General features: G+C 52.1%; 1 protein-coding gene across 1 annotated transcript in view; it reads left to right on the top strand.

Annotated features, from left to right (window-relative positions):
- Window positions 1-26,802, top strand: part of LOC142819582 (guanylate-binding protein 3-like) — a 99,073-nt gene that overhangs the window by 63,659 nt on the left and 8,612 nt on the right. Inside the window, exons 13-16 of the mRNA XM_075907688.1 lie at window positions 6,890-7,132; window positions 10,782-11,059; window positions 17,986-18,198; window positions 24,923-25,025. Of these exons, the coding sequence (XP_075763803.1) occupies window positions 6,890-7,132; window positions 10,782-11,059; window positions 17,986-18,198; window positions 24,923-25,025 (837 nt within the window). The remainder of the gene's footprint in view (window positions 1-6,889; window positions 7,133-10,781; window positions 11,060-17,985; window positions 18,199-24,922; window positions 25,026-26,802) is intronic.

Here is a 26,802-nt window from a genome sequence, read left to right as displayed (position 1 = left end):
GCTAGGTAGGGTAAAGAGGGCAAGCGGAGTTGCAAATGAAGCCCGGGATATTTAAATCCCAGGCTTCATTTGCAACTCCGCTTGTCCTTGTTATCCTACCTAGCTCGAACTAACGAACTAGTGCAGACGTACCCATAGAACTGGAAGAGACCTTAAAAGTCCAGCGCCCTGCCCTACGGCAAGACCAATCCCAACTAAATCAACCCAGCCAGGTCTTTGTCAAGCCAAGATTTAAAAACCTCCAGGGATGGAAACTCCACTACTTCCCTAGGTAACCCATTCCAGTGCTTCACCACCTTCCTAGTAAAATATTTTTTCCTAATATCGAACCTGGACCTCTCCCACCGCAACTTGAGACCATTGCTCCTTGTTCTGCCATCTGTCACTACTGAGAACAGTCTTTCTCCAGTCTCTTTGGAACCCCCCTTCAGGAAGTTGAAGGCTGCTCTCAAATCCCCCCTCACTCTGCTCTTCTGAAAACTAAATAGACCCAAATCCCTCAGCCTCCCCTCGTAGGTCATATGCTTCAGCATCCTAATCATTGGAACCCTCTCCAATGCTTCCACATCCTTTTTGTAGTGGAGGGCCCAGAACTGGACACAGTACTCCAGATGTGGCCTCACCAGAGCCGAATAAAGGGGAATAATGACATCTCTGGAACTGCTGGCAATGCTCCTCTTAATGCAACCTAATATGCTATTAGCCTTCTTGGCTAGAAGGGCACACTGTTGACTCATATCCAGCTTCTCATCCACTGTAACCCCCAGGTCCTTTTCTACAGAACTGCTACTTAGCTAATTGGTCCCCAGCTTGTAACTATGCTTGAGTTTCTTCCGTGCCAAGTGCAGGTCTCTACACTTGTCCTTCTTGAACCTCATCAGATTTCTTGTGGCCCAATCCTCCAATTTGTCTAAGTCACTCTGGACCCTATCCCTGCACTTGAGCATATCTACCTCTCCACCTAGCTTAGTGTCATCCGCAAACTTGCTGAGGGTGCAATCCCTCCCCTCATCCAGATCATTAATAAAGATATTGAACAACACCAGTCCTAGAACCGAACTTTGGGGCACTCCACTAGAAGCTGACCACCATCCTGACATCGAGCCATTGATCACTACCTGCTGGGCCCGATCTTCTAACCAGCTTTCTATCCATCTTACCATCCATTTATCCAATCCACATTCCCTTAACTTGCTGGCAAGAATATTGTGGGAGACAATATCAAAAGCTTTGCTAAAGTCAAGGTACATCACATTCGCTGACTTCCCTATGTCCACAGAGCCAGTTACCTCATCATAGAAGCTAATCAGACTGGTCAGGCACGAATTGCCCTTCGTGAATCCATGCTGACTATTCCTGACCACTTTAGGGAGTGAAAGTCTGCTTTTCTGAAGTCCAGGGTGTGTATTTTACTACTCTCCTTTCTTCCTTTGGTCAGTATCCTGAAATCGACTATCTCATGATCATTGCTTTCGAGGTTGTCACCAACCTCTGCTTCCCCTATTATAGTTCTTCTCTGTTTGTGAGAAGAAGGTCAAGCTGCGTACGGCCCCTGGTCAGATCCCTCAGCACTGGTCCGAAATTGTCCGAAGAAAGCCTCATCTACCTCATCCACCTGATTCGGCGACCTGTAGCAGACACCAACCACAACATCACTGCTGTTGTTTGCACCTCTAAATTTAACCCATAGACTCTCAACAGGCTTTTCTCCCTCTATATACTGGAGTTCTGAGCAATCATAGTGCTTTCTTACATATAGTGCAACTCCTCCTCCTTTTCTCCCCTGCCTTTTCTTCCTAAACAGTTTATACCCTTCCATGACAGCGCTCCAGTCATGCGAGTCATCCCACCAAGTCTCTGTTATCCCAATTAAATCATATTTCTTGGACTGGGCCAGGGCCTCCAGTTCTTCCTGTTTGTTGCCCAGGCTTCTCACATTGGTGTACAAACACCTCAGATAACCAGTTGATCACCCTATCCTCTCCATTCGAATCAGGGGTCCCCCTTTGTTGCTTGTTCCTCTTTGCATTTCTTCCCAGTATCTGACTTTCCCACTCCCCTCAGGGTTTTTGTCACTGTCCCCCCGGGGGGTATGTCTACACTACAATGTTAGTTCGAACTAACGGACGTTAGTTCGAACTAACATTCATAGGCGCTACACTAGCGCTCCGTTAGTTCGAATTTAAATCGAACTAGCGGAGCGCTTAGTTCGAACTAGGAAAACCTCATTTTATGAGGATTAAGCCTAGTTCGAACTTACTAGTTCGAATTAAGGGGTGTGTAGCCCCTTAATTCGAACTAGTGGGAGGCTAGCCCTCCCCAGCTTTCCCTGGTGGCCACTCTGGCCAACACCAGGGAAACTCTATTGCCCCCCTCCCGGCCCCGGAGCCCTTAAAGGGCCACGGGCTGGCTACGGTGCCCGTGCCAGGTGCAAGCCTGCCAGCACCCAGCCAGCAGACCCTGCACCTGGCACGGCACAGAGCCACCCACCCGATGCCCCCCAGCCCTCCCCCTCTTCCCGGGACCAGGCTGGCGGCTCCCGGGAGCTTGCCCTGGACCGCAAGAGGCGGGCACATTCCTGGGCTAGTGCAGACATCGTGGACTTCGTCCACGATCTCCACACTAGGCACAGGAAAGTGGCCAACTAGGGCAGGAGAGCTGCCAGCCTGGCCACCCAGGAGCAGGTGTACATGAAAATCAAGGGGGTCCACTGAGACCCCCGACCCTGAGCCCTGAGCTTACAATGGCCGTACTGGGTCAGACCAAAGGTCCATCTAGCCCAGTAGCCTGTCTGCCGACAGCGGCCAACCCTAGGGACCCTGGAGGGGATGGACCGAAGACAGTGACCAAGCCATTTGTCTCGTGCCATCCCTCTCCAGCCTTCCACAAACCTTGGGCAGGGACACCACTCCTACCCCCCTGGCTAATACCACTCCATGGACCCAGCCTCCATGACTTGATCTCACTTCCCTTTAAACTCTGTTCTAGTTGTAGCCTTCACAGCCTCCTGCAGCAAGGAGTTCCACAGGTTGACTCTTTGCTTTGTGAAGAACAACTTTCTGTTACTAGTTTGAAACCTGCTACCCATTCCTTTCCTTTGGTGTCCTCTAGTCCTTCTTTATGGGAACTAATGAAGAACTTTTCTGTATGCACCGTCTCCACCCAACTCCTGCTTTTAGATATCTCTATCCCGTCCCCCCTCCATCTCCTCTTTTCTAAGCTGAGAAGTCCCAGTCTCTTTAGCCTCTCTTCATATGGGACCTGTTCCCAACCCCTCATCATTGTAGTTGCCCTCCCCTCTCCCAGCCTCTCTCTTCCCCTCTCCCACCTCCTTTTCCCAGTCTCCCCCAGTTTTGTTCAATAAAGACAGATTCCATTTTTGACCACAATTGTCCTTTATTTTGTACATCAAGAAAAGGGGCTAGGGAAGGGTAAGTGGAAGGAGGTGAGGGAGGAATGGGGTACGAGCCCCCGATGGGGAGGACTGGGCTGGCTCTGCGGGCTTCTGGGGGTGGAAGCTCTCCTGCAGCCCCCCAATTGCCCCCTCTCCCCAGATGGCAGCCTGCGGCAAGTGTAGCCGGGCTGATTTCTGAGTGCTGTGATGTGCCCAGTGTAGGCACTCCGGGCATTCCAAGCCAGGACTGGTTTTCAAGCGAGGAATCCCTGAGAACTGTCTTTCTGGGGTGGGGGTCAGGTCCCTTTAAGCGCAGCTCTCGGCTAGCCTGAGACAGCATCTCCACGCTCTAAGTCCTCCTCTGATGCCCTGCCGGCACTGCTTCCGGCCATCCTTAAGCCCTGTTCAGGGTCCACTTAATGTGGACATGCTAGTTCGAATTAGCAAAATGCTAATTTGAACTAGTTTTTAGTTCTAGACGCGTTAGTTCGAATTAGCTTAGTTCGAATTAACTAATTCGAACTAACTTAGTTCGAACTAACTCTGTAGTGTAGACATACCCGGGGAGACTGCGTCTGGTGCCCCAGCTCACGAAGGATGTGCATAAATGAGGCAGGCCTCAGCAAAGAGACACGAGGGTCACGAAAGGCTAGAAAACCTGCCGTGCAGTGGCAGAGTCCAGGCACCGTGGAACTCCCTTGCCAGAGAGGCTCCGGGGTGAGTCGGGGACCGTCTATTTCAGAATGAGCTTTCCCGCCCCCAGAGAAATGTCTGACCCAACCCAAAGGCTGGAAGGGGGACGAGACCATTGCAGCCTGGCAGGAAAGGGGTCAGTGTTCACAGAGGTAACGAATCGCTGGGCAGGTTCCCCAGGGTCGGTGGATTCTCCGTGACGGACACTTTCCCAGTCAGGGCGGCGTGTCTGCCCAACAGCTCTGCCCAGGGGCTATCAGGGGCAGCAGGTCACTGGGCCTTGCTGCCTTGGAGTGTGTCCCTCGGGCAGTAGTGGGGGCCACCGTGGGCTGGGGGGGCTCTGCTCCTTGTACCAGAGGGTCAGAGGTGCCAAGGCCACTTAGTGCCACTGTGGCCTGGCCTCCTGCCTAATGGGCCCATCCACTGGCTGGCTCCGGGCAGCCGCTCCAGCCCCCGGCTTTCAGCCACCTCAGCTGGCCCATGGGTGGGACACGTGCCTGGGGGTTACCGGGGGCCTGGCACAGGGCAGCAGCTGGGGATGGGCCCCCCCTCACCGCAGCAGCAGCAGGAGGCAGAGCGACCCGGCAAGCTGCCACCCTCTGCTGCCCAGCTCCCAGCTCAGCGCGCTCTGCATCACTGCAGTGGTGGGAAGTGAAGCCCCAGCCCCAGTGATGCAGAGTCAATGGGCTGGGAGATGTCAGTGGGGCAGAGCTCAACAGGCTGCATGGGGAGTGTGGGGGGGCCCCCACCTGTTGCCACCCCATGCTAGGCTCACGGCAATCCCATGGCTCACGTCAGTCGGGGGAAGTGGCTCTGGGCAGGGGTTGCAATAGGGGGCAGGGGGCAGCAGGTACAAGAAGGGGTAGAAGGGAGCGAAAATGATGCACTGAGGGAGGGGTGGGAGTGGGTCAGGGATGGGCGGGATGGAGTCTGTGGCAGGGCAGTTCCCCCTGGCTCCACTCCCCCATGGGGCTGGCCCTACACCCGAGAATTGGTCTGTAGAATAAGATGAAATCCAGGGAAGACAAGAGTGATGTTCTGCAAAATCTCAGGCACAAATGCGGCAGGTGGACTAACTGGGGAGGCAGATGAGAGGGACTGAGGGTACAAGCCAGCAGCGTGAGTCATGTGCGGGGAGGGTACGGTGTTAGGGCAGCCTGGGCCGGGTTATAGAGCATCAGTGGGGCTAGTTCAGCACAATCTCACTGCCCAGAGCGTGGGAGGGTGCTAAAAAAAACAACGTAACCAACCCAGAGAAAAAGCACAAGCAGCTCATGGAGTTCAGGAGAAAAACATTCAGGCCACAAATGGGTTAAAAACCCACCAACTATAATAACTGTGAAATGCATGTTTGCCACCGTTCTGGCCACCTGAGCCTGGGAGGGGGAGGAGACAGATTTTACCCAGGCCCCTTTCTTCCAGCTCATCCCCGATTGGTTGGAGGGAAGGGAGACCACCTGGCTTCTGGTCCTGTCTTTCTCCTCCCCACTCCTCAGTCGTGAGACAATTCCTTGCTAGCCCTCTTCCTCCTTACATCCCTGTGTGTCTTTACTGGGCAGCAGGTTTAAAACAAATAAAAGGAAGTTCTTCACACAGTGCATAAGCAACCTGTGGAACTCCTTGCCTGAGGAGGTTGTGCAGGCTACGACTATAACAGGGTTTAAAAGAGAGCTAGATAAATTCATGGAGGTGAAGTCCATTAATGGCTATTAGCCAGGATGGGTAGGAATGGTGTCCCTAGCCTCTGTTTGTCAGAGGGTGGAGATGGATGGCAGGAGAGAGATCGCTTGAGCATTACCTGTTCGGTTCACTTACTCTGGGACACTTGGCATTGTCCATTGTCAGCAGACAAGACACTGGGCTGGATGGACCTTTGGTCTGACCCTGTATGGCCGTTCTTACATTTCAAAATCCTTATGGGGACTCTTCGGCTGGTGGGGTGGGCTGACCATTAGGCACTCTGCCCTTCTGGGCATGTCACCTGCCACATTATCTGATCCTGGTTTGTCAATCTCATTCCTGCTCTCCATGGGTATGTCTACACTACCCTCCTAGTTCGAACTAGCGGGGTAATGTAGGCATACCGCACTTGCTAATGAAGCCCGGGATTTGAATTTCCCGGGCTTCATTAGCATAAGCAGGGAGCCGCCATTTTTAAATCCCCGCTGCTTCGAACCCCGTGCAGCGCGGCTACACGGGGCTCGAACTAGGTAGTTCGGACTAGGTTCCTATTCCGAACTACCGTTACTCCTCGTGAAACAAGGTGTACCGGAAGTTCGGAATAGGCACCCTAGTCCGAACTACCTAGTTCGAGCCCCGTGTAGCCCGCTGCACGGGGTTCGAAGCAGCGGGGATTTAAAAATGGCGGCTCCCCGCTTATGCTAATGAAGCCCGGGAAATTCAAATCCCGGGCTTCATTAGCAAGTGCGGTATGCATACATTACCCTCCTAGTTCGAACTAGGAGGGTAGTGTAGACATACCCCAAGTGTTTAGTTGGGAAGACGAGAACTGAAGGGGCTGAGTTTGGGGTAAAGCCAGAATCGGCAGGGATCTGCCTTTGAGTGGCAACAAGCCAGCAGCCAGGATGGGTGGATGGATGCTCTGCTGGGAGATAAAACCAACTTAGAATCATAGACCTGGAAGAGACCTCAGGAGGTCATCAAGTCCAGCTCCCTGCCCAAGGCAGGACCAATCCTGTTCTAGACTGTTTGAATTCACTTCTCTCTCTCTCTCTCTCTCTCTCTCTCTCTCTCTCTCCCTCCACCTGTATTGCTGGCTGCTCCCTTTCCCTCTCTGTGCAGGCCAGAGCATGGACGTGTTGAGTTACAACCTCCCACGCCAGTGCATCCGCGAATACTTCCCCACGCGCAAGTGCTTTGTGTTTCTCCAGCCAGCTAGCGACAGAAATTTGAAGCAGCTGGAATCGCTCCCTGACAGCGCCTTGCAGCCTGAGTTCCTGGAGCAGAGCCGCAGATTCTGCCAGTACGTTCTCCAGGAGTCGAGGGTGAAGATGCTGAAAGGAGGCCACCCCGTCACCGGGCCAAGTGAGTCATGAGCGGGAACTAGCAAACCAGGGGAATGTCTGTGCAGCCGGGCTGCCCCCTCCCCAGGATAAGGCCGGGAGAGCAGGTCCTCAGGCTCCAGGGACTGACGCGAGGGTAGAATGATCCTTCCAGTCCCAATGTCACCTCTCAGCTCCATTGGCCGGATTTGAAGGGGGGAGCAGCCCTCGAAACCTGCCCCTCCTCTCAGCACCTGGAGCAGAGGGGCACAGAGAGCAGCCAGCTGCTTTGAACAGCACGGGGCTACTCTGAATCCAGTGGCTGCCATGTGCCTGGGGGTCCAAGCAGGGTGGCTCACAGGCTGAATTGGGCAGCCCGTGGGCCAGATCCAGTAGCTTGGTGTACCACTGTAGGGCTTGCCATGTAGACTGGGGTATGGAGGTCTGGCCATGGGCCGGGTCTGCAGCTGGTACCTCAGTGTAGCTCTGCTGGAGTCAGTGAGTCCAATTTCTTGGCGATGCATCCCGGAGGTAAATTGACATGGCTCCATGGGATTCAGAAGGCCAGATCCCCCACCAGTAACAGCACAGCTAAGTTATCGCAGAGCACCTGTGTCACAGCACTGAGGGGTCAGGGGCTTCCTGTTGAAAACAGAGTCGTCTACGTGCGTTAAAATCACCCGCTGGCTTGGGTGGAATTCTCTCTTCTTTGTGGGAGCGGGGAGAACAGCCCATGGCTCAGATCTCAGGTCATCTGAGAAGGGTTTCCCACGATGCAGCTCTTCCCCAAAACAGCATTTGGCAAAATCAGAGCGTCTTTTGGCCCAGATTGGGGCCCAGACTGTGACTTGGAAGAAATTAGTTTGGGGAGGATCCCTCAGCACAGGGGTGACTGCTGGGGAGGGACAAGGGGGGCACCAATCTGGAGACTGCCCTCCCCATGTGACTTCCCCCCCCCCCCCCCCCCGGTTTGGACAGTCCCTACATAAAAGAATCAATGGACACAAATCTGATATCAGGAATGGCAACATACAAAAACCTGTAGGGGAAAGCTTCAATCTCCCTGGACACACAATTGCAGATCTAAAGGTAGCCATCCTGCAGCAAAAAAACTTCAGGACCAGACTACAAAGAGAAACTGCTGAGCTACAGTTCATCTTCAAGTTTGACACGATCAACTCTGGATTAAACACAGACTGTGAATGGCTTGCTAACTAAAAAAGCAGCTTCTGCTCTCTTGGAATTCACACCTCCAGATCAGCTGCTAGAAGTGGGCCTCATCCTCCCTGATTGGATCCACCTCGTCATCTCCAGTCTGATCCTGGCCTGCATATTTATTCCTGCCTCTGGAAATTTCCACTACGTGCATCTGACGAAGTGGGTCTTTGCCCACGAAAGCTTATGCTCCTACACTTCAGTTAGTCAATAAGGTGCCACAGGACTCCTCGTCGCTTTTGCAGATTCAGACTAACACGGCTACCCCTCTGATACAGAGAGGATTGTTGCATTTGCTTCAAGGACACTTAGTGATGCTGAAAGAAAATATTCTAGAGTTGAAAAAGAAGCACTAGCTTGTGTCTGAGCTACTGAAAAATGGAGAACTTACCTGTGGGGCCGCACGTTCAAGTTGTTCACAGACCACAGCCCTTTGACAACATTGCTAACTACAAAAGGACTGGGAAGAGCAGGAAATCATACTGTTAGATGGTCTGCAAGACTACTCTCTTTCAATTATGAACTGGAATATAAGCGTGGAAACCAAAATGTGACAGCTGATTGCCTTTCTCACCTGCCTTTGTCTTCACCAGATGATCCACTGGAGGATGAAGATGAAGTAGTTGTGGTTATTACAAGCACTCTCACTGCAGTTACAAGAGAGCAATTCCAATCTGCTTGTTCAGCATGTCCAGTTCAACAAAAGCTACCGGAATTTCTGACAAAGAGATGGCCCAGTGACCCTAAAAACCTTGACTCAGTTTTGCTGCTTTATTTTAGAATTTGGGATGAACTTTCTTTGCTTGATGGCTGTGTGCTACAAGGCACACATTGACTACTTGTTCCAGAAGACTCATAGACTCATAGGCTGTGTCTACACTGGACCCCTTTTCCGGAAAAGGGATGCAGATGAGACAAGTCGGAATTGCAAATGCAGCGGGGATTTAAATTTTCCCCGCTCCATTTTCATGAACATGGCTGCCTCTTTTTTCCGGCTCAGGGCTTTGCCGGAAAAAAGCGCCAGTCTAGATGGGGATCTTTCGGAAAATAAAGCCTTTTCTGAAAGGTCCCTTATTCCTCTTAAAATCAGTTCTTCATGGGAAAAAGTTGCATTTGACATAGTAGGACCCTTTGATACTGCTCCAATTGACTGTCGTTATGCCATCACTTTAATAGACTATTTCAGTAAATGGCCTGAAGTAGCGTTTACATCGCAAATCTCTTCTGCTTCAGTAGTTAAGTTCCTCTGTATAGTTTTTAGCAGGAAAGATAACTCCAAAGAACTGGTTTCAGATAATGGTAGTCAATTTACTTCCCTGAAATTTGAAACTTTTCTAGCAGAGAGAAACATTTTACATAGAAGATCATCTCTGTATTACCCTCAAGGCAATGGGGAAATCAAAAGGTTTAACAGAAACTTGAAAGAGAATTTTCAAACAGCTGAACTAGAAGGGCAATTGTGGATAACATTCACTACTGATTTCTTGCAAACATACAGGACTACACGACATGCCACAATGGAAAGATTACCTGCAGAGTTACTGCATGGAAAAAAGATGAATACTAAACTGAACATTGCTGGATTGTTAAAGTCAGGACTTGATACACCAAAAGAGGGTGATGTGAGAAAAACAGTTGAACAGAACCAAGAAAAGTATAAGGCTTTCCCAAACAAACGGCGGGGGTGGTAAAGAACCAAAATTTGAGTGTGGTTCCTTAGTTAGAGTAAGAAAACCTGGAATTTTATGCAAAGGGGACCGTAAATTCTTATCTCCTCTTAAAATCATTGAGAAGAGGGGACCTTGCACCTATCGACTTTCTGAGGGGCGTATATGGAATGCTTCTTATCTAGCACGTGCCTATCTGCCAAGAGGAGATGATGCCAAGTCCGTGTTGGATGACTTCACCACAGTACCAACACAAGACATTGCACTAGAAATGGGGTTTGTGAGATGGTCTGTCAGACCCACACGACCACCTGTCTGGACTAGAGACTATGTTCTGTAGTATTGACAGTGTTTTTAGCATAATATTTCTGCTAACAGTATAGTGTCTTGTTCCATATTTGTTGCTGTGGTTAGAACAATGTTTATTTTATACTTGAGAGAGCTTCTTAAGAGAGGAGGGAATGTGATGTTTTAGATGTTGCCTGTAATGCTTAGAACTGGGAGCACTGGCTGTTGGGAGTCTGGAAGCCCAGGAAACAGGAAGAAGGGGGGAGGAGGTTAGCCAAGGCTGAGTGAGAGCTACAGAGGGGAGCAGCAGCAGCTTTGTAAAGAGGCTTCACTTTTGGTAAATAAAGTCCTGATGAAGTTTGTTAGTACCTTGCTTGCATGATACAACAATCGGCCCCCCCAGTGTCTGTGGGAGCTACTCAGCCAGGCAGGGAAGGCCCCAGGGCCAGTGCAGAGCTGGGGCCAGGCCCTCACGGGAGTCTCTAGAAATTCTCCTAACGCCCCTCCCCTGCTCTCCCCCAGTGTTGGGCCTCTTAGCCCAGAGCTACGTGGAGACCATCGTGAGCGGGAAGGTGCCCTGCCTGGAGGATGCAGTGACCAGCATTGCCGCCAAGCAGAACGAGGCTGCGGTCAGGGAGGGGCTGGCTCTTTATGACGCCCAGATGGAGGAACAGGTCACGTTCCCGGCGGAGGTGGCCGCGCTGTCTGAGACACATGGGGCGTGCGAGAGGGCAGCCCTGCAGCTGTTCGTGCAGCAGTCCTTCAAGGATGAGGGTCAGAAGTACCAGGAGCAGCTGGCGGTAAGTGTCTGCGCCCTGCACGTCCCCCTGCCTTGGACCTGCCCCTGGCTTGACATGGGGGTTGGCCCAGCCCTGGCCCCAGGCAAAACCCCAGTGATTTGGATGCCAGCTCTGGGAGCAAGCCGGAGACACAGGCACTCCGCTCTGAGAGCAGGTATTTGGGTGGCACTTGAACTGACTGATACTAAAGCCATCAGCCCACGCCCTGGGGCTGATGTTCAGCCCAGCCTTGCTCCTGCTGATCCGGCTGCGTTTGCCCCTGACTGGGAAAGCAACAAACATGGCTCTAAACTCACTGTGGGGTCAGTGAATAGGATTGCCAGGTGTCCGGTATTGACCCAGACCATCTGGTATTTTCACCCACTGCCCAGTAAAAAAATTCAGACAATACCGGACACCTCAAATGTCCGGTATTTTGGGTTTTTTTCTCTGCCAGGAGGTGAAAATATCAGACACCTGGCAACCCTACGGCTCACTCAGCAATTCCCCGGACTCCCTGCTTACCTGGTTCCGCAGGGAAGCTCCTTTCTCGCTCGACCAAGGAAACAGGATGGCTTCCCGCAAAAAGCTTAAAGACCTGAGCAAGGGGAAGCAATGTCTTCCCTGGGTCTTAGTGCTCAACCTCTCCTCTTCCTATCCCTAGTCTGACTCTGCATGCACTTAAAGGGGCCATGCTGTTTTAATGCTTTTTTAATTAATTATTAATCATTATTATTATTTGCTTAATAACTCTTGGGATCCTTTTTTTTGTTTGTTTGTTTTTTGCTCAGCAACTTTGGTCTCCCCCCCTTTTTTTCCCCTCAACAGAATTTTTTCCCCGGTGTTTTTTTTTGGGGGGGGGGGGGTCGGTATTTTTGGTTAAACTATCTGGCAACCTTATCAGTGAAACTGGGGATAAAGGGCAGTGAGACGCTGCCATGTACCGATGGAGCCTACTTAAAGCCCCCAGGATGGGGTGCCCCTGAGGGTTTTCTCAGAGCGAGAATGCTGACGCCAGGCGTCTGTCACCCGGGCGCTGTCCAGTGTGTCCCTGTTCCGACACATGGGCCGATGGGAGACTCTCAGCAGGTGACTGCCCCTTGAGAGCCCCTGTGCGCTTTCTGGGTAGGTGGGCGAGAAATCTGCACGTTCGTGTTCCCACAACAACTCCCCTGGGTTTGGAGCAATTGTCCCCATGTCCGACTGTCTGTCTGTCTCCGGCGGGAGGGTCCCAGGAGCCCGCTCAGCAGCGGCTGTCAGACAAGAGGCTGATGCATCATTACTCCGAGCGCTGCCACAACGGTGGGGAAGCTGCACAGGGATCAGCAAAAGCTCCGCTGGGACAATGTATAATATTTGAAATATCTGGTTACAAATCACGTTGCACCCCTCTCTGGCCATGCCCACCATGTATGATGGAGTCCCCCCTTTGCCCACCATTTCTCCCCATTCCGTGACTTGTGTGAATTAACGTTAGTTTCTTCCCTGCCCCTCCATCGCTTCCGGTCCCTGCCCATCCAGGCCAGCCTGGAGCTCCCACCCAGCACCCTCCCCATAGAGAGCTGGGAGCTGGAGACAGGGGTGGGGAGAGAAAGCTCCAGCAGGGCAGGGCATGAAAGGGTTAGCAGAGACAGGCCCCATGGCAGAGGACAGACACAAGTGTTATGGAGGGGGAGGTTGGGGGACAGAAGTGACATGCCCCAGCCTTCCCCACCCCACAGCCCGTCAGTCAGAGTCCCAGGTCAGAAAGGGCCCTTGGAGCATCTCTTCTGCCTAGGCCAGGCCAGCGAGTTCCAGGCTCCCCCTTCCCGGAGCCCGGGTGCTTGTGTCAACAGAGCAGCCTCCAGACAAGGACCCGGCTCGATTTGAGAGAGAATCCATCTGGAGCGCCTCAAGCCATACACACAGAGAGCTGCAGCAGGCCAGCCACACCTCTGCTCCCCCACCAACATAATAAAGCCACCTCCGTGAGCAGTGCCAGCGATGGGGGAGCAGAGGTGGGAACTTCCCCCCGACACCACACTCCGTCCTGGCGCTAAGCTCAGGGAGACGTCTGTCGTGTGGGGCCTGGTTCGTTCTCAGCACAGACAGAGCCTGGGGTGCGGCTGGAATCAGTTTGGTTTCAATCCCAGCCTCTGATTCCTGTTCTGCCTGTCTGGGCTGCAGAGCCCTGTGGTGTTCCTGTGGAGATGTCTCCGAAGTCCCCTTCAGTCTGGTTCTTCAGATAGGCTGAACCAGCCAACGCCCTGCAGTCTGTCAGAGCAAGGCCTTTCCCGGCTTCCCAGGCGTTGTGTGACTCGTGTTTACACTTCCCCAGTTTAACACTCCTGGACACAGTGTTACGGTGTCTGTCTCACCAATGGCGGGTGCTGAGGTAAAGTCACCCGCCCGCTCCCAGTCACCACTGCTGGGATGTAGCCCTTTGGCCCCAGAATCGCCAGGGCAGCCCATGGCCAGAGTCCTGGCTTTCCAGGACCTGGTGCCACATTCTGTGCAAAGAGCTTCGTGTCTCCTTCGCACCCGACCCTTCTCCGTGCTGCTCCTTGGCCCCCGCTTCTCAGAGACCCCTCCATGGGTAGGGCCTAATGAGCGGCTAATGGGCTCCCCAGAGCCATGTGCAGCTTAGGTGGCTAAGAGAAGTGAGTGTGAAGCGGCTCACGTCTCTGCACTGGGAGTGAGGGGTGTGATCCCAGCTCCTGCAGATATTCCCAAACCTCCTTTATTGACTCCTAAATCTGGGGCAATTCCTCCCATTTGTCACCTACAACGAGTGGCTCTGGGACGGGATTCTCCCCCGTGCTCTCGGCAGTGACAACAGATGCAAATAGTTCACTTAGCGGTTCCATGGTGGCTTATCACCATCAATGCACCTTTAGCACCTGGATTGTCCAGTGGCCCCAGCGGTGGTTTGGCCCAGCTCCTGCCTCTGTGTGTGCAAAACAATCTGCTAGTTTCTGTCCTTAGCTACTTGTTCGTCAGGTTCTTTCCTTGCTTCTCCAATTAGCTTCCTCCTCGCCATGGATCACACCTTGCAGGGGTGGAGAGGAGAGGCTTGTGTGTTCCAGTGACCCCGAGAGCAACACTGCCTGGAGTCGTGCACTGCCTTAGGGTCACCCTTGGCAGAATGGTCAGAGGTGAGGGTCCAGGAAAAGTGTGGTCCAAGCCATTCTCAGTGGCAGAGCAGATGGAGGGTAACTGTTGTACAATGTGACAGCAGGTGTGAAGACGGATGAAGGCTGCAGCAGGCAGAGGATCACCAATTGTCGTGGTGTCCAGGCCATTGGTTTCAAGCCCTCTCTCTGTCAAGCACACTGTGGTGACTGTTGTGCACCAGTGTCCCCATTTTAAAAGGAGTCCCACACAGGCACCTTCTGTTTTTTGGGCAAACAACACCGGCACAAGTCAACAGTCAGATGTCAATCGGTGAGTGGTGACAGGAACAAGACAATCAGATCCAGAAATTCCAAGTCACAGAACGACACATAGGCAGTGGAGGTGGTTCAATCATCCTGCTCAAGGACTGAAGTAGGTCGAGTATCTCAGCTGCTGCACCCATAACTGAGAAGTCCTCTGTAGGACCCACTCTGCTCACCCAATTAGAAGGGGGCTAGAAAAAGTGCCCTAAAAATAGTCTTGCCTCTTTTTCTCCTGACCACCCAGCGATCAAAAATGTTAGCTTGCCTCTTGAATGGAGACTGCAAAAGAAGCAGGTCAGCCACAAGCTGAAGGTTCAAGATCTGAAGGACCCATTGAGCGTGACCACTTCCAGGCTGTCTTAGAAGAAAAGTTTCCATCAGAGTTTCCAGAAGAAAGTGAAGAACATTGGAGCCAGCTGGAATCAGCCATTATCAATGCCTGTGAGGAAACCACTGACTGCCACACCAGACAGCATCAGAACTGCAGACATGGTCTTCATTGCACGGCAGCTGCTAGAAAAGTGTCAGGAGCAAATCCGACCATTGTACATGGCTTTTAGCGATCTAACTAAAGCCTTTGACTCAGTGAATCGCTGGGCCCTTTGGACGGTACTTTCGAAGGCTGGATGTCCTGATAAATACCTCAGTGTCCTAAAGTTGCTTCATGGCAACATGAAAGTGACTGTTCTGAGCAGCACTGGCTCCTAGAGTGACCCTTCTAAAGTACACATGGGAGTCAGACAGGGCTCTATTATTGCCACAACCATGTTCACGATCTTTATTGCTGTCATTTTCAACCTAAGTGCTGGGAATCTCCCAGCTGGCATTGGAATCATCTACAGGATGGATGAGAAGCGGTTTAGGCTGAGCAGGCTGAAAGCTAAGAGGAAGATTCCCACCACATCTTTTGTGGAACTTCAATATGGTGCTGGCAATGCAGTTTTTGCCCACTCTGAGAGAGATCTTCAGGCATCTTGACTGTGTTTGCTGGTGCTTATGCATGTCTTGTCTCACCCTCAACATCAAGAGAACCAAAGTGCTCCATCACCCCCTGCAAGAGAGCTACTGTTGGAAGATGAAGAAGGAGGCAGCGGCACAGGAGACTCAAGAGAGGAAGGACTAAGCAGTTCGCTTTATTGCCCATGCACATTTACTTCGGACCCCCAACACATGTTCTGAGTGGCCAAGATCTGGCAGCAGTTACACTCCTATATCCACTTTAGTGTGTAAATTCACACGTCCGATCACTACTTCTGCTAAACCCTTATGTAGTGAGGGGAACTCCCATGCAATGAACATTAATAAGCAGGCGATGAATACAACTCTACCTGCCCCTGTTTGTTATTTACTGGTTTTTAGCTGAATCAGCATAGCCTGCTGTCTGAACCAGCAGCTTACCGGGAGGAGGAAGAAGCTACTACCCTGATAATAAGGTAAGATAAGACTCTCACCGCAAGTGAGAACAGGCCAGGGATACAGTGAGGCCCTGTTAACAATGTTCACCGAGCAGCAGCTCACTGTAACAATTCCCCTCTTTATCTCCTCAGCAGCAAGGAGAGAGAAAATGGCCTTCTCTGTTTTCCTATGTGCGGCAGGAGGGAAACGCAGGCCTTATTGATCTTTCCTACAAGCAGCAAGGAGGGAAAAAACAGGCCACACACAAAGTGGAAAACAGGCTTATTATCTAGCGAGGAAAGTTTTACAGGCCTGGCCAGACCAAACCCTGCCAACTCTGCAAGCCTTCCCAAGACCCCGTTAACTCTAAAATATCCCAGCAGGTACTTTGCACCCCATCTTTTAAAATCAATGGAGAGGCCTTGGAGAATGTCGGCCATTTTCTCTTCTTGGAAAGTTGTCTTTCATGCCAAATACGAGACATGTTATCTCAGCTGAAAGAAGGACACCGCAACATGGGAGGACAACGGAAGCGCTATAAGGACTTGCAAAAGGAGAACTTAAAGAAGTGCAACATGGATACTGGCACTCGGGAAACACTCACCCAGGATCGCTCAAAATGGAGACAAGTCCTACGCGGCAATTTCCTGCATTTTGAATTTTCCCTCTGACAAGCTGAGGAGGAGAAGAGGTGCAGGAGGAAGAGGAGCTGGTCTTCTTAGTCCTGGTCCCGCAGCCTCCTGCTGTCCCTGAAAACATCTGTCCTCACTGTGACAGAACTTGTGGTTCCAGGATCGGCCTTAGCAGCCACCTGAGGGTGAACAACTCCCATGGAAGATGATCATACTCGGCAATGCGTGATCGTCCGTCATCATCATCAATTATCTTCTCCTACTTCACTTGCCAGAGTTTCTGCTCCTTTTGATTTTCTGTCACTAGAATTTGGCTTCCACTTTTCACAGGATGCCTTCTTGCCTCTTGCTACCTTTGTTACTCTGCAAGTTAGCCAAGGTGGCTGCTGTTTTTCAATGTATTTCATTAGCCGCAATGTTCTATTAATTGTTCTGCGTTATGTATTTGTGTTCTTGCTTTGCTGTCCCCGTCACAGACCAGGGCCCCCTGTGCCAGGTGCTGTACATCGCTGCTTCTCAGCCAGGGGCTGGGGCCCACTGTGGGGCCATAAGCAGGTTTCAGGGGGTGGCCCAATAGACCCGAGAGCCAGGCTGGTGTTAGACTCACGGGGCCTGGGGCTGAAGCTGAATCCCAAGTAACTTACTTTGTGCCCCTCCCCCATGGCGTGGAGCCCCAGCGAGGTGCCCTGCTTGCTACCCCATCGCAGGCTCTGGCCTTTCACCCCTCGGCGAGGCCCAGTTGTGGTGTCACAAGCAGGCTGGGCATGTTGGGGGAGGGGGACTCAGAAAGGAAAAGGTGGAGTCTCCCTGATGTACATACCTGGGCTCCTTTCCTGGGGATGTCACAGTGGCACCTGGGTAGCCCCCTCCTGGACCAGAAGCCTGCTTGGCCCATCGCTGTGTCTGCACAGAACCACGGGGCAGCCCCTGTGCCTAGGAGCCAAGTCCCCTCTAAGCTGTGCAGTAGCGCGGCCCCGCAGCTGCCTAATACGCCCAGCCCGGGGCTCAGGGCTCTGCACACGGAGCTGGCTGGGGGGGGGGGGGCACGTCTCCCTCAGCGACAGCAGCAGCTCCCTGCTGAGCCCAGAGCAGCGAATCTCCCAGCTGGTCGGGACACGTCCCCTCTTGGGACTCTGCCTGAGTCGCACCAAGCGCCAAAGGGCCTGAGAGCTCACAGGGTCGGGGGCCCGGCGGCAGCTCAGGGCTCAGTGGGATTTTCAAACGTTTCAGCGGGTTGGCACCGAATTCCCACGGACAGTCCCAGCGAGGGTTGGGCGGGAGGGACAGGTCCCCGGGGACGTTCTGTTTCTAAAAGCCACTGACATCAGTAAATCACCCAGGCCAGCTCCACCCGCACACTGCCCGGCCCCGGGTCAGACGCTGGGCCTTGGGCTTCCACTGCCGAGGGGGGGACGTCTCCTGAGCACACGGGCACTAGCACGCTGGGCAGGGCAAAAATGCAGCCCCCCCCCCCACTCACCGCTCTCTTCCTGTCACTCCCCAGACGGCGATAAATGAACATTACCGCGCTGTGCTGGGCAGGAACCAAACCGCGTCCCAGGAGACCTGCTGGGCCCTGCTCTCCCAGCTCTCAGCCGACGTGGAGAGGAAGCTCAGCGAGGGGGTTTACATGCAGCCCGGCGGGTACCAGGTGTACGTGACTGACCAGAGACAAGTGCTGGAGAGTTTCCAGAGGGCACCCAACAAAGGAGTCATGGTGAGTGCTGGGCAGGGCTGCGGAGTTAGTCGGGACACAGCTGGGCTCTGTGGCATCATTATCTGCCCACACACTGTGGCCTGTGAGAGACCATCAGGCCTGGCTGTGAACACTCCCAGCATCTGAGATACCGGGCTGTTGCCAGCTCCACAGAGGAGGAAATCACCAGGTATCACTAGTTGGGCCACCAATGTGTATCAAAAGTGTTACCACACACAATTCCCACAGATTTCAACTGAGAATTGTGTGTAACACACCCCGTAAGTTTTCATTATGAACATGAGACTGAACTAGTATGTGATGGGATTCCTCCAGTTCCTGTGGCCGAGCTCTGGCCGTGCCCTGCGGGTCCCATGCTTCTAGGCCAGTGGTCTCCAGTCTTTGAAAGCACAAGATCACTCTGTGAATGTCAGTGCAATCCAGGATCTACGGCAAACCCAGCAAGATCCTGGATTGCACTTACATTCACAGAGTGATCTTGTGCTTTCAAAGACTGGAGACCACTGGCCTAGATGGGGTTTTTCCTCTAGCCCCAGTCTAGCAGCCTTTTCTCTGGGTTACTTCCCCAAATGCTCCCCTAGTACCTTCCCCCGGGTTCTTGGGTGACTCATGCCTGCTTCCGCCGAGACACTCTTCCCTTTCTCAGTGCTCTGGCAACACACTTCCTCCTCTCAGTCCTTCGCTCTTCTCCTTCTCTCTCCCTCACCAGAGGGGAAACCTTTTAAAGTAGCCCAGCAGGCCTTAAATGATTGCAGGTGCCTGGTTAGCCTGCTGCTCCAGGAAAGCTCTTAATTGGCCTTGCCTGCCTGCCTTGATTACATGGCAGGATTCTCTGGCAGTTTATTCAGGAAACAGACAAGCATTCCCCCAGCTGCTGGTCTGTCTGCGCTCCACCACACTATTGTAGTTGGTTGCCCTGGGTCTTTCAGGATGCTAATAACTGAAAATGCTTTCAATTGGAAGTTGTTGTCCAACTAGTATTTGTTGTAGAGGGTTTCAGGGCCTATTGGAGCATGTCCTGGCAAGGGAGTGAGCACAGGGGCTTGGCCGGAGAGGCTGTGAATAACAGAAAGGGTTTGACTTAGATTCTTGGTGATGGAATAAATGATTAGCAAATAACTGGGGCCCATCATGGATTCCTTGGGGGTGGAGGGGAGTGAGTGAAAAGCCAGGACTTATGGGGACAGGAGGCTGGAAGAGGGGAGGATACAACTGCCCAGGGGGAGAAATGATGCTCTGCTGTGGGGCTGGAGGTAACTCAGTGCCTAGCAGGCAGTGTTACAGACTAAGGCAGGCCCAGTGGTCAGTGTGGGTTGAGCTCCTGGGCAGGGCTGGGACAAACTGCAACTAGGCTGAGCTAGGCTTGGTCTACACTATAGCCTTTTCTCAGAAAAAGCTACGCAAATTGGTAGAAAAGCCTCCCCTTTTGGAGGATCCCTTATTCCTCATACAAGGAGGTTGACAGGGCTCCCCAAAAGAGTGCATCTGCTCTTTCATCCAAAAAAGTGGAAGAGCAAACCCATTGCCTGGACATGGCGAGTTTTTCCAGGATAACTCCAGTATCCCAAACCTCGCCCCGCCCCCCAAGCCTAGACATAGCCCCAGAGATTAATGAACGTTTGAATGACAAGAGGTAAAATAGTTCCCACCGTTCCCCTCACTACAATTTGCAGGGCAGGAGGAGAAGCATTTTGCAACAAAATGGCAAATGAAATGTAATGTGGATAAGTGTAAAGTAATGCACATCGGGAAAAATAACCCCAACTATACGTACAGTATGATGGGGTCTATGACAAATCAGAAAAGAAATCTTGAAGTTATTGTGGATAGTTCTCTGAAAACTTCCACACAGAGTGCAGCGGCGGTCAAAAAGGCAAATAGGATGCTAGGAATTATTAAGAAAGACATAGAAAATAAGACCCAGAATATCTTACTGCCCCTGTATAAAACTATGGTACGCCCACATCTTGAATACTATGTACAGATGTGGTCTCCTCACCTCAAAAAAGATATTTTGGCCTTGGAAAGGGTTCAGAAAAGGGCAACTAAAATGATTAGGGGTTTGGAACGGGTCCCATATGAGGAGAGGTTAAAGCGACTGGGACTTTTCAGTTTAGAAAAGAGGAGACTGAGGGGGGATATGATAGAGGTCTATAAAATCATGAGTGGTGTGGAGAGGGTGCATACAGAAAAGTTATTTGTTAGTTCCCATAATAGAAGAACTAGAGGACACCAAATGAAATTAATGGGTAGCAGGTTTAAAACTAACAAAAGAAAGTTCTTCTTCACACAGCGTGTAGTCAACCTGTGGAACTCCTTGCCACAGGAGGCTGTGAAGGCTGGGACTGTAATAGAGTTTAAAGAGAAGCTAGATAATTTCATGGAGGTTAGGTCTATAAAAGGATATTAGCCAGGGGATAAAATGGTGTCCCTGGCCTCTGTTTGTCAGAGGCTGGAGAGGGATGGCAGGAGACAAATCGCTTAATCATTGTCTTCGGTCCACCCTCTCTGGGGCACCTGGTGCTGGCCACTGTCAGCAGACAGGCTACTGGGCTAGATGGACCTTTGGTCTGACCCAGTACGGCCGTTCTTATGTTCTTATGTTCTTATGGAGGGGAATTAAAAATTTTGCTAAAGCCAGTGGGTTTTGGAGAGAGCAGCACAGTATCCAGGGCTTATTTCACCCCCAATGTTTTCTTCTTGCATGCACCTCAGGAGGCAGCCACCCATTGTAATGCAAGGAAAGATGGCGAATCCTGTGGGCAGGTCGTGGGAGGCGGGTTAACTGGGGAAGAGCGTCACAGTCAAGGTTCCCTCTAAGCTTTTCCACCCAGATGTGAATTTTTTCTATCCGTGTATGGAAGAAATTTTTATGTGCACCAAGACGTGCAAATATGCACCACCGGTATAAACACTTAGCTCTGGGCACTCTGCTCATCAGCCGGGTGGCGCTGGAATGTCTCCTAAATGAATAGATATGTACATTCATAACCATGGAAAGGAGGTTCCTGGGTTCCTGTTCCAGCTACACAAACTGAGCCATCCTATATGCAGAATACTCTGTTGGGCAGGGCACCTGGAAATTGTGCAGTAAAAAAAGCAAATATGGCAATCAACCAGTTTGGTTTACAGGGAAATCCTTGGTGAACACAAAAAGGAAGCTGACAAGAAGCAGAACCTTGGACAGATGACCAGGGAGGACTATTAATATATTGCCATGCCCATCTTTAAAGAAGGGAAGAAAGATGATCCAGGGAACTACAGACCAGTCAGCCTTACCTCAGTCCCCATAAAAATCATGAAGGGAATCCTCAAGGGATCCATTTTCAAGCATTTGGAACATCATAAAGTGATCAGGAACAGTCAACATAGATTCACCAAGGGCAAGTCATGCCTGACCAATCTGGTTGCCTTCTATGATGGGGTAAATGGATTTGTGGATATTGGGAAGATGGTGGATGTGATATAACTTGACTTTAGCAAAGCTTTTGATATGGGCTCCCGCAATATTCTTGCCAGCAAGTGAAGGAAGTCTGGATTGGATACATGGACTAGAAGGTGGATAGAAAACTGACTAGATTGTTGGATTCAGTGGGTAGTGATCAACGGCTAGATGTCTCATTTGCGGTTGGTTTCAAGTGGAATGCCCAACATATCACTTCTAGGTCCAGTTTTGTTCAACATCTTTATTAATGATTTGTATGCGGGGATGCATTGCACCCTCAGCAAGTTTGCGGATGACACTAATCCAGGGGGAGAGGTAGATACGCTGGAGGGCAGGAATAGGGTCCAGAGTGACCTGGACAGATTGGAGGATTGGACCAAAAGAAATCTGATGAGGTTCAACAAGGAAAGAATGTGGATGCATTGCAAAGGGTCCAGTGGAGGGCGACCAAAATGATGAGGGGGCTGGAGCACATGACCTATGAGGAGGGGCTGAGGGATTTGGGCTTGTTTAGTCTATAGAAGAGAAGAGTGAGGGGGGATTTGAGAGCAGCCTGCAACTCCCTGCAGGGCAGGTTCCAAAGAGGCTGGAGAGAGGCCATTCTCAGTAGTGACAGATAACAGAACAAGAAGCAATGGGCTCAAGTTATAGTGGGGGAGGTCTAGGTTGGATATAAGAAAAAACTATTTCCCTAGGCATGTGAGGGAGCACTGCGATGGGTTCCCTAGGGAGGGGGTGGAATCTCCATCCCTAGAGGTTTTTAGGTCTCGAATTGACCAAGCAATGATGGGGATGATTGAGTTGGGGTTGATCCTGCTTTGGGCAGGGGGTTGGTCTCGATGTCTCCTGAGGGGTCTTCCAGCCCTGGGATTCTATTATTCTAAATTTGGGGCATCGCTGTGTCTTACTGTCCACCCACTGGCCTCTTCCCATCCCAGTTCTGTGACTCTGCTTCCTCCGGAGAGCATCTAGTTAACGTACCAGTTAGCAGCTCCTGTGAAAGAGCCATTCCTGGGATACGGGGCCATTCAAGAGGCGTCTGCCAGTCCCTGTCACTTTCTGGATTTGCTGTGTCAGTCGACAGGACTGAAGTTTACATTTCTTTTAAAAACTATTTCATTGGTGTGATGCTGCAGGTTATAAAATCCCATCTCGCCAGCTGCCAATGGGCACAGGCACCAGCTCAGTAGTGCTGTGTAGGGCCCCAGAGAGCCTCAGGCCAGCCCTGTACACAGTGTCCCCTTTGAACCACTTTTACTGGTCGGCGTGATACATGCAGTAGCCCTGCAAGCCAGCCTGGGAGCGCTGAGTCACATTCTGCCTAGGTCGCGAATATTCACACTGGGGGACTGTGACCCAGGCCCCACACTGGACTGGAAGGGGTTAACACCACACTGTGAGTGAAGGAAGTCCCGGCCTGTACTGAGCATGCTCAAAGGCTGGCTCCCTATAAAAGGAAGCATCTCAGCTCAGTGGGGGTGGATGATGCTGTAGAGCAAGGACATGTGCGAAGAACCAGCCACAGACCCTCCCATTGTTCACAGGAGGGGAGGGCAGGGGAGGGGGAGCAGGGAGCCCAGACTGACCCATTGCTCACAGGAGGGGAGGGGGAGCAGGGAGCACAGACTGACCCATCGCTCACAGGAGAGGAGGGGAGGGGGAGCAGGGAGCCCAGACTGACCCATTGCTCACAGGAGGGGAGGGGGAGCAGGGAGCCCAGACTGACCCATTGCTCACAGGAGGGGAGGGGGAGCAGGGAGCCCAGACTGACCCATTGCTCACAGGAGGAGAGGGGGAGCAGGGAGCCCAGACTGACCCATTGCTCACAGGAGGGGAGGGGGAGCAGGGAGCCCAGACTGACCCATTACTCACAGGAGGGGAGGGGGAGCAGGGAGCCCATAGTGACCCATTGCTCACAGGAGGGGAAGGCAGGATGTGGGGGAATTTGCAGAACTATCTAATGACACAGAAGCTTACAGATTGGCTGAAGTCCCTCTGGCGCTGGAAGCCGGCCAACAGTCAGGGGTGCCCCTGGACGACTGGTCTGCTAAAGGGGCACTCAAGGAAGACAAGGCCAGTGCAGAGGAATGACATAAATGTTTTGCATCGCTCTTCACTGCAAAGAACGCGAGGGATTTCCCACACCCCAGCCCTTCTTTGGGAGTGAGAGACCTGAGAGGAGTCCCAGGCTGAGGGGTCAGCAGAGGAGGTGTGGGAACAAGGTGGTGAATTAAATAGTAGTAAGCAGGTCCGTCCCGACCAACATCCCAAATACAGTCACATGGGGCACCAAATTGCCCCAAATTCTTTAGTGTCTGAGGTAGCTTTGTGCTGCATGTGGGATGGCACCGGCTCTGCTCCCCCAGCTCCCAGCTGCCTCGCTCCATTTCCCACCAGCACTGAAACTTCTTCCCTCAGCTCCCTCCCCCTGAGCAATGCAGCTGTGAGCTGGGGGAACAGAGCAGCTTGGATCCAGGTCAGTCTGCTTCCTGCCACCACTGGGGAGTGAGGAGGTTGGTCCTGACCCATGAGCTCCTCTCCCCATGGCCCTAAGCACAGCCCCCTCTGCAGCAGGTCCACTGCCCATGTGGAGGGGTTGCCCCTTCCCATAGAGGGCCTCCGTGGGGACTGCACAGGGCACCAAACTTCTCGGGATGGTCCTAGTAATAACAGCTAGAGCTACCAGGTGCTCAGACTCACCCATTACTCACAGGATGGAAGGGGGAGCAAGGAGCCCAGACTGACCCACCGGTCATAGGAATGAGGGGGAGCAGAGTTCTCAAGGGACCAGCTACCGCTACTGATGGGGGAAGGTCCCTTAGCCCAGGCTCTGTCCCAGCTCACAGCGGGGAGCATGTGGGGAGCAGGTGATGCCGTCTGGAGAAAAGGCCCCTGGGGGATCCTGGCAATTACAGGCCAGTTAGCCCAGCTCAGCGCAGACAAACGTCTTGAAGCCAGCAGTGAGGGTGAGGGGCTGCACCCTGGTGCACCGCTCAGGTAGGAAGGAGCTGTCCGGTGCTGGGGCGCTGAGCTGCAGGAGGCAGGGCTGGCTCCCAGCTGGGCTCCTGGGGCTCCCCTGCAGACTGCCAGGCTAAGCAGGAGGCAGCCAGGCAGGTGTAAGTGACTGGCTGGAGGGGATGATTTGCTCTGCCGAGTGGCTGAGTTCTTGTCAGGCAATTCTTCCCCTGCTGGTGCCCCCCGCCCAGAGATCAGCACCTTGTGCCTCTCACGTCCAGCGCAGCCTTGAGTGCAGGGACTGACCTGCCCCCTCGTCCCCAGGCGGAGCAGGTGCTGCAGCAGTTCATGGACAGCAAGAAGACAGAAGCAGCCTCCATTCTCCGGTCCAACAAAAAGCTGTCAGAGGCGGAAAAGAACCAGGCAGGTAAGTCCCTGGGGAAGAGTTTTAATTAGGTTTCTTTGTGTTTTTCAAACATTTCTATAACAACAACAAAAACAACCCCTTCCCACCCCGAAGCCCTCAGTAGAACAGAGCTATGGCTGGGAATCCATGGTCACCCTGGGCTCAGAGGTGTCCCTACAGTGAACACCGTGGCCATTGAAAGTCTCCCATTTCCGGGTTGTGCTTTGGGAGCTACAGGGGCTGCTCGGTTGCATTTGCATATTGCCGGGTGCCGCCATTTTTAAATGTCCGCTAGTGCAGACTCCGTGCCCGCGGCTACACACGGCATGAACTAGATAGTGCAGACTAAGTTTCCTTTTCCGAACTATTGTTACACCTCGTCCTAGTCCGCACTATCTAGTTCGTGCCGCTTGTAGCCGTGTAGACATATCCTCAAAGGCCTGATGGGCAGAATCCCTTGGGATGGTAACATGAAGGGGAAAGGAGTCCAGGACAGCTGGCAGTATTTTAAAGAAACCTTATTGAAGGCACAGAAAGAAACCATCCCGATGCACAGCGAGAGAAGCAAACATGGTAGGAGACCAGATTGGTTTACCGAGAAAATCCTTGGTGAACTTAACCACAAAAAGGGAGCTGACAAAATGTGGAAACTTGGACAGATGACTAAGGAGGGGTATAAATGTATAACTCGAGAATGCAGGGGAATTATCCGGAAGGCGAAAGCGCAATTGGAATTGCGACTGGCAAAGGATGTAAAGGATAACAAGAAAGGTTTCTACAGGCATGTTAGCAAGAAGAAGGTGATCAGAGAGGGTGTGGGGCGCCTATTGGATGAGGGAGGTAACCTAGTGAGAGATGATGTGGGGAAGGCTGAAGTACTCAATGCTTCTTTTGCCTCTGTCTTCTCAGATAAGGTCAGCTCCCAGACAAATGCACTAGACATCGCAGTAGGGGAAGGAGGTGGACAGCCCGTGGTGGGTAAAGAACAGGTTAGGAACTATTTAGAAAAGCTAAACGTACACAAATCTATGGGTCCGGACTTAATGCATCCGAGGGTACTGAGGGAGTTGGCAAATGTCATGGAGGAGCCTTTGGCCATTATCTTTGAAAAGTCGTGGAGATCGGGAGAGATCCCGGATGACTGGAAAAAGGCAAATGTAGTGCCCATCTTTAAAAAAGGCAAGAAGGACAATCCAGGGAACTATAGGCTGGTCAGTCTTATCTCGGTCCCTGGAACAATCATGGAGGAGATCCTCAAGGAATCCATTTTGAGACACTTGGAAGAGAGGAAAGTGATTAGGAACAGTCAGCATGGATTCACAAAGGGCAAGTCATCCCTGACCAATCTGATTAGCTTCTGTGAGGAGGTAACTGACTCTGTGGACGTGGGAAAGTCAGTGGATGTGATATACCTTGACTTCAGCAAAGCTTTTGATACGGTCTCCCACAATATTCTTGCCAGCAGGTTAAGGGAATGTGGGTTGGATAAATGGATAGTAAGATGGGCTTCCTAAACAGCACGTTTGTACTTCTACAAAGAAAAGTGGAAGAGCAAACCCGTTCTTTGGACACGGTGGAATTTTTCGGAGATTCCGCCGGTACCACAGAGACAGTATAGGCATAGCCTGAGATCTTGGCAGACACTTTAGATGCAGGGAGAACCGTGTAACCAAACTCTCCTGGCCAGAGAGACATGAGCACGTCCGATTGGTGCTGCCCCAGGTCTCTCAGGCTGCAGGTCACTGTCAGAGCTCTCGTCCACTGGCCAGGCCTGTGTTGGCTGTTTGTAGGGAAGGGC

Source organism: Pelodiscus sinensis, chromosome 24, assembly GCF_049634645.1.
Source record: "Pelodiscus sinensis isolate JC-2024 chromosome 24, ASM4963464v1, whole genome shotgun sequence".
Taxonomy (NCBI): domain Eukaryota; kingdom Metazoa; phylum Chordata; order Testudines; family Trionychidae; genus Pelodiscus; species Pelodiscus sinensis.
Note: the sequence above shows the minus strand (reverse complement) of the source record. Positions and strands in the feature narration are given on the sequence as shown.